The sequence below is a fragment of the Pinus tabuliformis genome, chromosome 4_1, assembly GCF_031772625.1.
Source record: "Pinus tabuliformis cultivar Carrire ecotype Pingquan chromosome 4_1, CPIR1, whole genome shotgun sequence".
NCBI lineage: Eukaryota > Viridiplantae > Streptophyta > Pinopsida > Pinales > Pinaceae > Pinus > Pinus tabuliformis.
The window spans coordinates 228,688,666-228,701,455 of record NC_142303.1 but is presented as its reverse complement, the minus strand read 5'-3'; the positions used below and the strand labels follow the sequence as shown (position 1 = coordinate 228,701,455).

General features: G+C 35.5%; 1 protein-coding gene and 1 pseudogene across 2 annotated transcripts; one reads left to right on the top strand and one right to left on the bottom strand.

Annotated features, from left to right (window-relative positions):
• Positions 1 to 7,654: 7,654 nt before the first annotated feature.
• LOC149175063 (RING-H2 finger protein ATL2-like) lies at positions 7,655 to 8,997 on the bottom strand. Its single transcript, XM_089422748.1, has one exon. The coding sequence runs from the start codon at positions 8,897 to 8,899 to the stop codon at positions 7,970 to 7,972; it is 930 nt and encodes a 309-aa protein (XP_089278874.1). The 5' UTR covers positions 8,900 to 8,997; the 3' UTR covers positions 7,655 to 7,969.
• Positions 8,998 to 12,016: 3,019 nt separating this feature from the next.
• Positions 12,017 to 12,558, top strand: LOC149175062 (gibberellic acid methyltransferase 2 pseudogene; annotated as a pseudogene). The gene is made up of 2 exons (XR_016258315.1): positions 12,017 to 12,281; positions 12,382 to 12,558. The product of XR_016258315.1 is annotated as a gibberellic acid methyltransferase 2 pseudogene (transcript).
• Positions 12,559 to 12,790: the final 232 nt, after the last annotated feature.

Here is a 12,790-nt window from a genome sequence, read left to right as displayed (position 1 = left end):
ATTCAACAACTAAATGGTTATGATACATTACAAAGCCTTCCTACTCTTAACGAGAATGTTCAATAGCAAGATAAAGATTCCAGAGAAATTTTGGTAGCACAACAATAATTTAAAACATACTCAATTTTCCTCCTACTCTAGCACTTCATAAATAGTCATGAAAAAACTGTAAACAACTAATGGTTTTCAACTTTACATGATAGAAAACACCATCAATTAATTGGAATATTGCTTCTTAGAATTCATTACTTACTAATAATCTACATTTATTTCTTACTACTACTCAACAATTATTCCTTACTACTGCTAGACATTTGTAATCATTACCCACTCCACTATAGGATTACATGACAAACTTATCCCAACATTCTCCTACTTGTCATATACCTTACAAGAGGATAAAGAGAATGCATCAAACTATCAACTTATTTCTAGGGATCATAACATCTATAGACACACATCACCACATGAAGTACCTATAACACTAGTTTCAATAGTGCATATGTAACATTATACAAAATGATAATCCTCTACCATGTCCCTAAATAAATGACATTAGATATTTATATGCTCTGTTTTTGCATGAAGGGTCAAGTTCTTAGCGAAAAAAAATGACACTATTACTATCACATTGGTAATATCTCTTTGACTTAGCCTTACTACTTGACATAATTTAGCCAAATGGATTCCTTTACAAACATGAGTAGCTACCATATACTCTACCTCTACAATGGACAAAGCAACTACAACATATTGCTTTCTTATCTAATTCACTACTCCACCAAACAATCAAGATACACATTCACACATACATTTTCTTTTATCTACAACCCTTACCCAATCAAAATCCACATAACCCTATGTATCCAATGTGGGTTCCCTCAATGAAACATCACTATGATAGAAAATGAATATTTAAAAGCACCTCACAAATACCTGAAGACCGGCTTCATTGTAGACCAATGTTCATGTCTAATATTGACCATAAATCGACTTGAGACTTCAACTTCTTGGGAAATGTATATTCTAGTACAAATTTTAACATACATCAAACTACCAATTGCACTTGCATTCGGAACAAAATCCATGACCTCTACCTTTGTGGGTTTTGTAGAACAATATTCAACTAGAAGCTTAGTTTCCATAGAAATCAAAACACTTAATAGTCTACAATCTACCATATGAAAATGTTGTAGCACAAAGTATACATGCTTACTCTATCTCAATAAACTTTATATTTTCTCTATCTCTTGATTTCCATTCCTATGATATATTTTACAACTACTAAAAGAAAGTTGAGACATCAAATCATGAATTACATCCATACTATTACCTAATAAGAACATATCATATACATGTAAAATGATAACAAAGATATGACCACCGTCATGTTTGTAATACATATTAGAATATGATTTGAATCTTAGAAATCCCAATCCCAACACAAAATAATCAACTTTAGGTATCACACCTTGGGAGATTGTTTAATACCATAAAAATACATTTTTTATTTGTAAACCAATGATTCTTTAGCTTTTTCAATGTAGTGTTGTAGTTATGTCATATAGATATCATCCTCCAATTCACCATGTAGGAATGTTGTTTTCACATCAATCTATTTTATCTCAACGTGCCAAAAACTTGACCCAACCACTCTCTGGAAGCCGAGGTAGGTTTTCTACCATTTGTTTTCTTATCTCAATTAATTTTCTTTGCAAATAGAAATAAATAAATGAAAACACACCATACGTAAACCATAGAAAACAACAAAAAAACAACCTAGAAAACTATAGAAAACCACAAAAAAACAACTAAGAAAACCATTGAAAACCACCAAGAAAACCATAGATAAGTATAATTTAGGTTTCAAATTTTCATTCAAGTATAATTTTTAATAATGGCAATGATAGCATGCTTATTATGATTTATTTTTTTAAAATGTTTTGAATGGTAAAAGTTATTTTCTAATTATTTTAAGTTTTGAAGTGTTAGGAAATTAGTGAAATAAATTTTCAACATATTTTGATTTTTTGTTATTTAAAATACATTTTTGAATGGATAAATGGATTCAACAAAGTTCCCAATTCAGACTTATGACTTTAGCACACCCTTGTTAAATTTTGAACAAATTTGATAAAAAAAATATGCCAAAAAAAAACTCCAAAACATAAAACAACCAAACTATAACCAATAAATAAATAAATTTAGCATTGCATATAACATTATTACATTATATATTGAACTATATATCATAGTTAAGAGCTTATGATTGAGATAATGAATATGGTTGGTCAGGGTGAACCCAAAATTTTTTTTATTTTAAATTTAAATAAATATATATTCTAAATAATTTTTAAATAATAAATATAGAAATTTGTTTAAAAAAAATTACTTAAATAAAATATTAACTTAAAATGTCAAAAAAGGGAAAATTTGTATTGTTTAATTAACTTTTATTAACCATATTTAATTATATAATATATATAAATATATAACATAATTATATATAACTATAACTAATATATATAATTATATAACTTATAGATATATTTTTATTAATAAAATATTTATTGTATTTTTGTTGGTTTTTATTAATAAAATAAAAAATTATGATAATTAGGTAACAATATAATGGTAAAAAATAAATTATGGATTTTGTTTATTTGTATTGTAAATTATATTATCCACAATCCAATGCAATATGAGATGGTGGAGGCTTAGGCATTATGAGATTCAACATATATATTTTAATAAATCATTAATGATATTTTTTATATTATTTTTAAGTGAAAAAAATTATGATAATTTCATCTCTTATGCAATGTCAAGTTTCAACAATGTATTGATACATACAATAAATCTATGATGAAAGTGCATTTTAAGTGAATAAAAACATTTTGACTTTTTTCTAATGCACCAAACTGTTTCATTATGTAGTGTGTTGTACCATAAACATTGTCTTAGTGTGTTTGCACCTAGTACATGTCATGTGTCAAAGGCAAAAATTATAAGAGCTTGTCTTGTGGAGTATTTGGTTGTCATGAAATTTTATTAGTTTTGTAAATAGGTTTATTTCATTCTTTTACATAAATTTGCATATTTATGCTCTATGAATAAAATGCATTATTTAGAAATGGGAAAAAGTGTCAAGTTGTATTTGATCACTTCTTTGGATTTTGTTTACATGGAACTCAATACTTTGGTTGATCAATTATCAAAAAAGGGACTCTAAAGTTTAGGAAGGCTAGATTATTCTACTTGAGTTTAGAAATGAATTTCTTGTCAACATTTTATAGTCAACATTTTTTGCTTGGATTAATTTATATGTATTGTATGTAATTGTTTTGTTTCAGTTCTAAAGGTATATGATGGAAGATTATATCACTTAGATGGCTCTTACATACTTAAAATATAACTATATTGCTTTTATTCCTCTATACTTTGATTGTATTCTATTCATTAACTCTATAACTCTTACGATCAATACCCTCCCAACTAAATTTATGCAAAGTTGTCTCCCATACAACCCCCAACCACGAGCCATCGAAGTGTGGGGGGATCAGTTATACATGGTTGGGCTCGTGAAAGATCACATAGTCCAACTAGAGTTCATGTTCCACTCATAGACCATGGCTCTGATGCCAGTAAGAGTGTCAGAGGCAGTTTTTCTATCTCTGTTGATGATGTTACAAAGAGTGGACCATCTTCACCTGTCGCAGGTACACGTCCTAAATTTTTAAATCCTCTTTGATCATTATGTGCTTATGTCTTGAAATTCTATTTAATTTTTAAATCATCTTCAATTGAGGTGTTTGAATTTAATGTATATGTTATTATTTTTAGTTTGTTATATATGTTAAATTATGTTTATGACTTGTAGACCCTCAGCGGGGCGAAGCTGAGGATGACAGTGCAATGTTGATCCCTCTGTGGGACGACACCACAACCACTATCACACTCAAGGATTTTAGGGTAAATGGATCGCACGAGAGTTTAGTACATTCCCTACTCAATCGCCTACTAGAAATAACTTGACTTTGATGTTGGAGACCATCAATACGTTGATCCAAACCTTACCAGAGAGAGGGCCCACATAACAACCTCCTACATGCTATGCATAGGGTTAGGATATAGGAGGTTAAAGGCCTAGATTACGCCAGCGCCAAATTTAAGTTCTATGTACCCAACAAGGGATGTAGCTATGATTGTGTTAGGGCTCATAGGGACCCTATGCATGTAACACCACCTCTTAGATTGTTTCTATTATTGTCTTGGAGTGTGGTATTGCTGACAAAGCTAGAGGAGCCATCACAACTCGACCTTGAGACTAGCCATACCATTACGGATAACATGTAGACCTCATTGGCTAGTGCACAAGTCACATTGTGTGGAGAGATGAGAAGACCACCATCATTTCCTCATGACCTGCTAGATCCATTATTGATGATTTACTTCTCGCGAGTTTACCCCCTAACCAAGTTTTGTCATATGCACATATGTGTCGCGATGTCATTCGTGGGACTTGGAGGGTGTATGACCCACGTGACACAAAACAGGTATATATATATACGAAAAGTTTGACTCTTATCGTCAAATTATACATTATTTATATTAGTAAGTTTGTATCAGATTACATATATATTTATAATTCCATGATAACATGTAGACATAGGGTTACATGGATGATCTTCTTAGGTCATCCAAGGGGACAGTCGATCAGCCAGAGTAGCCTCCAACAATGCATGTTTCCATGGAGTAGGTTTAGGGCGCTTACCTTGCCTTTATTGACCAATCTTACTCCCATTTCTTGCAATATTTGACTGGTTGGTTTTCTACCTCTTTTCCTTCCCACTCCTTTGGGATTGTATTGATTGGCTAGGATGTGAGATTTTATGCCTGTGTTGTTGTGGTCTCCATATTGTCTCTTTGTTGTAGCTTGCTTAAGCTCTTCTTGGTATATGTATGCTTCCTTTATTTTCTAAATATACTCCTCTGGTATAACTGCTAGGCCTTTCTTTTCCCATACTTTTGCAATTGTGTTGAGATCCATACCTCCTAGAACCCCTTCTATCTCCTCCTCCTCGACTTTTTCACTGCTATCTTCTTGCTTCATTTCTATATCTTGAATCCATTTTCCGACATCATTGAGGTTTGCATTGGGGTTTGCATCTTGTTCCAGAGTCTAGTGGTTGCACGGCGACTAATCGATGACACCTTCATTCATTCTAGTTTCCCCCTTTCTTGTTTCTCCTATTCCTCTCTCAAGGCTTAAAATAATTTTCTGTTGGATTGGGACCCTCGAGCTTGTTTCCCTTGGGGATTTTGGTTGTTTTTTATTCTGGGAGCCACTTTCATAAAACATTTTTCATCCATTCTCTTTTGAGTTTGAGGATTAGCTAGATGGGAAACATTTTGTGGGCAATCCATGAAAAGATGCTAATGTTCATGACATTTTCAACATCTAAAGGGTATGTGCTCATAATCTATACCTTGGAGCCACACTTCATCCTTTAACACTAATTTTATGGCTTACGGGAGAGCTCGTGATACATCTAAGTAGACACAGATGTGATCATATGAGACATAGTGCCCTGCTCGAGTTCCTTCAGACATTTTGATGTATTCTCCTATTGTGTCTCCAATGCCTTTAAGGATTGAAGGAGACCAGTAGTCCATGGGCAAGGAGTATAACCGAACCCATACAAGGACCCTTGTGAAATCCTCCTTCTCTAGGGTGAAATTCTCTTTCCAATATCGCATGTAGAGACAAGTCAAGTTGAAAATGTATGGGCCTCCCTCAAAGATACGATCCTTGTCCTCCATCAAATCAAAAATTATTATAAATAATCCTTTGGAACCTAGCTAAAGCCTAATCTCTCCCTTTTGGCACCATTTCGTTTGGATCTACTAGTTGAGGGTTTTTTCCATTGCCAGAAGCCCATGAAATTACAAATGATTGCATGCTCCTGCATGTGGTCTAGATAATCTGCTACATGTGGTTCCTCAATCTATAAGGTCAGTATCTTTACTTTTGGGCTTGCAATGGTTGGCAACTTGCGACGGAGTCAGAACTTTTCCATTGGACCTTGTAGGTTGAGAGTGAGACTATTTGTCAGTGCTTTTCCTTGTCCCTCCCTCTCCCGAGCGATTGGTAGTGGGCTTCTTGAAAGCATTATAAGTGATTAGTTTGGTAAAAAGAGATGATTCTAGCTCCTTACCTTTGCTAACTACGATTTCGCGGAAGGAGGGGGCCTAAAGACCCCCTCCTCAGACTAACATGGCATGGCAGCGTTCAGAGTAGAATCCTAGTTCGAATCCACAACTTGTCTTCCACCTGATTCAGTTCTATAACTTGATAAATACTTGGATCTTAAAAATATATATTTTAATTAATATATTAAAACACAACAAAGGTAACAACAAGTTCATGCAACAAGAGAGCCACATGGCCACTATCAAACTAGTTTACGCTAGGCTCCCACTTTCATTATTGATTTAAGGATATAAGGAGCAAATCACAATTCAAAGCGACAAGCCCTCGAATTTCTTCGAGACGTTTTTGAAGGATATAACGGGTTTAAAGTTCAGATAAATCAAAGTGTAGAAATCAGCGTGAAAACATATATAAAGGCCAGTAGAATCCCTTCTTAGATGTGAGGGATGAGTATAGTGGCAGGCAATGCAAACGCTTGGATTTCTTGCAGAGGTTCTTGAAGAATATAATGGGTTTAAATTTTAGGTAAATCAAAGTGTAGAAATCATCCTGAAAACATTTATAAAAGCCAATAGAATCCCTTTTTAGATGTGAGCGATGAGTATGGTTGCAGGCAATGCAGGAATCAAACATGTGAGTGATGTATGTGGTCGCAGGCTATGCAGGAATCGAAATGCCAAATAGAACGACAAAGGATATTAATTAAAAAATATTTTTCCAACAAGGTAACGTGCAAGTGACCCTTGGACAAACCTCCAGAAAGTTACAAACTCTGATCATGCTGTACGATTAAGAATATTCCCTCTTAATTTTTAAAAAATTTAAAAATTTCTAAATTTATATCCACAACTTGAAATAGGTATAGGCTAATTATTTTTCTAACATATATATATAATTTGAATAACTTTAAATTTTTGAAAAAGAGAGATTAAGAGATAGAAAATTCACCATTTGAAATAAGTATATTTATGGGCGTAATTATTTTCTAGTTTTATCCATATATATATAAATAAAATTTTAAAAATAAAAAAATTACAAGGTTAACAATTATACAAAGTGAGAAAGATCACCAAAAGAGGGAATCTCGATAACAATTATAGAAAGCTAATAAAGTTTGTCTCCTAGAATGGTATACACAATTCTTTAGGTGATGTATACAATTTGTTTGTGCATGGTTTACTTGTTATATATTTTTATTTTTTGGGCATATTATTTTATAGAATTTGTTTAAAATTTTGTAAAAATTTATTAGAATTATAAATTTGAGTTATATTAATAGTTTTTCAAAATATTGAATTTATATATAATAAAAGAATTTATATATAATAATAAAAAATATTTTATTATATTCCAGTGAAAAATTTGAAAACATAGATATATATTTTTCAGAAGTCAGATTCGCCATTCTTTAGCATTGCTGGTGAGCCTTGCCTTCTCTGAAAAAAATACAAACCACAGAAGTAGTAGTGCTGATTATTAATTTACATATACAACAATTTGTAAGCAAGAAATGAAAAAGAATAAAGGGCAACAATGAACCCCGCACTGTATGCAGCGTTTGACTCTCCAAGCTGAAAGCCTCAAGGCCCTTTTAACTGTTGTTAGATTCTTCTGCCTAGGAGAAGCTGGTGATTCTTATTCCTAGGAGAGGGATCTAATCTGTGAATCGTCAGAAACGACAAGTGACCCAAGTTATCCAATCCCTCCGAACTCTCATGGTCGTTGCAGTAGAAATCAATAAACCCTAGCTTTCAACTATGATGATGGGACCTCTGGTTCAAGGTGAATATTTCTACCAGCATCCGGACTAGGTGGAACGGCCTTCTTGTCTGCGTTTAGTAGTTTCTTCAGTGAACGAAGACGCATGCCAGGGGATTTGAGCGATTGCCCACACGGCGAAAACTCCTGCTGACCATCGCTCGAGAATTGCCTGGGAGAAGAAAAACCGCCGACTCTTCGCGGTATGTCGATGGTGATGGTGGTTTTACCAGAAGTCGATGTCGTCGCTTGGTCGGAGTTTGACATGGAAGAAACCCTCTGCCAGAAAAGCATGCTGGTGGGATAAGTCGGAGACGGGAGAACCTCGTCGTGCCTGCACGAAGGGCAAAGGTCGATGTCGCTGTCGCGTTCCATGGAGGTCGATGCGTTGCCCTCTGAAACGCTGGGGAGTCGCACCTGCTGGTCGGAGGGTGTCCCTGAGGCGGCCGCCACGTCGGATATTAGGACCACGACGGAATCGGCGGGCGTGTCGGGATGGGCGCTGGTTCGACACAGTGGGCAAGTCGAGTGCGAGTGGAACCACATGTCGATGCATTCGATGTGGAAGCTGTGATGGCATTTGGGGAGCAGTCTGGCCTTCTCGTTCTCTTCAAATTCGCACAAACAGACAGCGCACTCGAGCCCCTCTTTGTGATTCTCCGACTGATAGACGAAGACGGGAAGCGCTTCTATCGCCGATTTGGCAAGGCCGACATTCTGGAGCGTGGGGGGATCCTGCTGGCTGACAAAGGCTAGACGATGGCGTCGGAAAGAGCTCCTGCGCCCCCAGTAGTAGCGCGCATAAATATACAGACCCAGAACGACGAGAACTGCAGTGAAGACAAGTACGACCGCTGCCACCATGATTTTGATGCCAATGGCCATTATCCTCGAATTGTAATCTGCATTATCGTCGTTGAAACCCATGGCGGATGATTGCTGTTGTTTCTTTAATGCTCGAACCGACTAAGAAGCTGCCTTCGCGGTAAGCCCGATAGCATGGGATTTATGGCATGGGATTTATGGCTCGCCTTGATGGTGAAGTTAATGATAAGAGGACCGGGGAAGTCGGGTGTATTTATTGGAAAGTGAATGGAAAATCTAAGAGGGCGGTTGTTGGGAAAGGCGGCGACCTGACCACGTGTTTTGTTGCGTCAGCCCACATAAACAGAAAAAGGATCGTGGAAGGAAGTTTGAAGGTGAGTTCGATTTTTACACTACGCAATTGTTATTAAATGCATAAATTCTAAAGATAGGGTCACGCATAAAGTCTAAAGATAGGGTCACGAAATTACCGCGTTCAAAATTGAACACGTCAGTGTCAAAGGGCCTCTGGCACGTACGTCGGAGAAGTAAAGAGAAATTTTTACGCATCAAAAGAAAAATATGATTTTTGTCATTTAAAAAAAAAAATTGGAATAATATCTTAAAATTTTTTAAGAAGGGTTGTTAAATTTTCAACATTTTTTTTAAATTTCAATTTTTCTGAAATTAAAATTTCAAGAATGTTGAATTTGTGAATTTCTTTTCATGTTAAAACTTAAATTCCATTTGAGAAACTCCCATTTCAAAAACAACAATTTCTTTTTGGATTGCTTTTTCTAATTGTGCATATGATGCAAGTTCTTATTACTTATTATGTCAAAATTACCTTTTCATACCATTACATTTCGCAGTTTCTAAGTTGCTTTCATTCTTTCATTTAAAAAACAACAGTTTCTTTTTGAGTTGTTTTTTCTAATTGTGCATATGATCCAAGTTCTTATTAATTATTATTTCACAATTACCCTTTGATACCATTTCATTTGGTAGTTTTAATTGAGAGCCACTAGATGTCAATATGGGTCATGTATTGGGTTTGTAATTTTATTGGGTTGTGCCTGAAGGCTGCCCAAAGCAAGGTTTGACAACGATTTAAGCTGGAGAGGAGCATAGATTCATGATTCGGCAAACACCTATCAAGCAAGGTTTAAGCACAATTTATGCTTGGAGAGGAGCGCATTCCACAGGCTTCCTAACGTACTAGATTTTATTTGTTTGTGGATTCCCAATTCCTAGTATGTTTTCATATTCCCAATTCCTGAATGAATTACTTGTATCAGTGTTAGTAAATGTGCTAGTGACTTGGAGGCAAGATACTAGTAATCAGAGAACAGATTTATCTTTGTTCATAATAATTCTAGATGCCACCCCAAATCTGGAAAGTATGTTACAGAATGCTTGTAGTTTGCTTAACTTGTTTTTCTAGAAAACAACAAGTCATCCACAAACATGAGATGTGAAATACCAGTGGTTTTTATTACCCTGCATCTCGCAATTAGTCCATTTTCTCTAGGCAACATCATATAGTCATCAAAATTAGCCTTAGATCTCAACATCATTATACACAACACCTTGTTAGATTAAGCTCATTATCTGAACCCTCAAATACCCATAAGAAATATTTGAGTGTGGTGTTATGGCTTATAGCCTAACACATAGTTTTCCTATAGCAGCATAAACATTACTCTTGATCTTCCAATGATATCCCAACAGGTTGATCCACTGCTTCTTTTAACTCGGCATCCTTACAAGAAGGAACCATCCTCACACAGTTGCAAGAGGGAGGCTCAAACCGTCCCTTAACTTATTCCAGTTTCATTCTGTATGATGGCTACTTTGCTGCGGCTAGATGACAACAAATAGAAGCCCTTCTAAACTGCATACTTAGGGTCCTTATTACATTGTATGGGTTCACTATTGATTAACTCTCCTTCGTTGCGAATAGGGCTTCATCATAACTGCGGATTAGAGCATCATCAAACAATAGATTAGTAGGCTTCGTTAGGGCTCCTTTGATAGTGTGTAAGTGTCACCCTTAAATGCGGATTACATCAACCTTGAGGACTGCGGCTAGGGCAGCTTATATAGACTCCTCTTTGACTGTGTCTAGGGCTGGTTAAGGCCTCCTCTTCCTAGCGTATAATGATCCTCTTCTTGCTACGTAGACAAGTCTCCTTTTGCTACATGGAGAAGGGAGACTAATGAGGAGTATCAATTTTGCAGCCAAGTATAGGGACTGTAGTTCCAATAATTTGAGATGTGCAAATATTGGAAGTCTCAGCTTTCCAAAAGAGTTTTAATAGACAATAGAATAGTGAGTTGGTCAAATTTGAAGTTTATAAGCTAGAATTACACTGATACTTCCTCTATAAGCTAGAATTTATTTTTAATTTTATAAATGAGACCTTCCATATACTTTTAATATAAGTATTTTTGTTTCTTCGTATTTTTAATTTTATTTCAATTTCATTAAGATATAATTATGCCTATATATTTATTTTTTGTACTCATATGCAGTTTCCCAACTATGATTTTGTCCCTATAGTTGGTTCAATTGTGGCTGAGTTCAAGGCCTGCGCAATATGATCTTATGTGGTTACATTTGTCAATCACATGTGTAAGAGTAATTCATTTACTAATGCAGCCTTTGACGTAGTGGTATCTTTTTGTTTGTGAAAAAATAAAAAGAAATTTGAAAATAATTTACTATTGTCAATTGAATTGCTTTTTTTTTTTTACGCTTTTCATTATAGAAGTGCAACCTAGATGTGTGCCCTTCTAAATGAAATTAAGACCTGCCCTTCAAATTTGATCACTGCACGAAAACACATGCCCAAATAAAACACGTGCAATGTGTGTTTGGATGTGTACATTGTACACAAAGAAACATGGTCTTTCTTGGAGTAGTCTAACTAGGCGGAGGAATTGCTCGGTTTCGTCGCCGCCCGGAAAAATGTCCGGCTCTGGCCATTGGCAATTCCTCCACCCTCCACCACCCCCCGCCACCGTTCCACATTAATTGCTTCTGGGATAGCCCTCCGGCCTGGAAAGGACTCCAGCCTCCACTGGAAAATACTGACGTGACCCAAGACCTGCATTAATGCGATAGTCATTTGAATTTTGAAGACGCTCGCCCGGATTCTAGATATTTTAATTCCTAGTTAGACTACTCCCTCTCAGAATCACAGATCTGGGATGTGCAACTGGTACAAACACCGTAGCAGAGGTCGATTTTGTTGTCAAAACACTCACAAATCTTTGTGAGAATGACCATCATTCTAATGCCAGGAGTTCAATGCTAGAGTTCCAGGCTTATTTCTCTGATCTGCCTTCCAATGACTTCAATGGCCTCTTCAATCTGTTGGACCGACCTGGGCATTCTCCATATTTTGTTGCGGGTGTACCTGGATCCTTTTACAACGTTCTGTTTCCGAGATCGACCATTCATGTCTGCTTCTCTGTCATGGCGCTTCATTGGCTTTCAGAGGTGAGATCTGACAGATTATTATCACACCGAATTAAATTATCTGATTACATTATTTTCATAGCTCAGAATTTTGAACCAAGTAATATTATCATTATTGCAGGTGCCTCAGGCTGTTGTGATGAAGGATTCGCCCTTATATAATAAGGGAAGAGTGTGGATTAATGGAGGCAGGCAGGATGTGGCAGAAGCTTATTCAAAGCAATCCGAAAAGGACCTCACCACTTTTTTCAACTGCAGAGCTCAGGAGATGGCACCGGGAGGCGTGCTCTTCTTCTGATATATATATAAATTTTACATATTTATATATAGTATTATTTTTATTAATATATAATTACATATATATGAATTTGCATTTTTCTCTTTACATCTTTTATAATTTTATAATTTTTTTATGTGATATATATAATCAATTATAAATTTGGTTAATACATTGTTGTAGCAGTAGTGACAACTTCTAAAATTTTGGCTTGCATCCAGTTTCAGAGCTTTCTTTGGGTTTTTCCTTGATG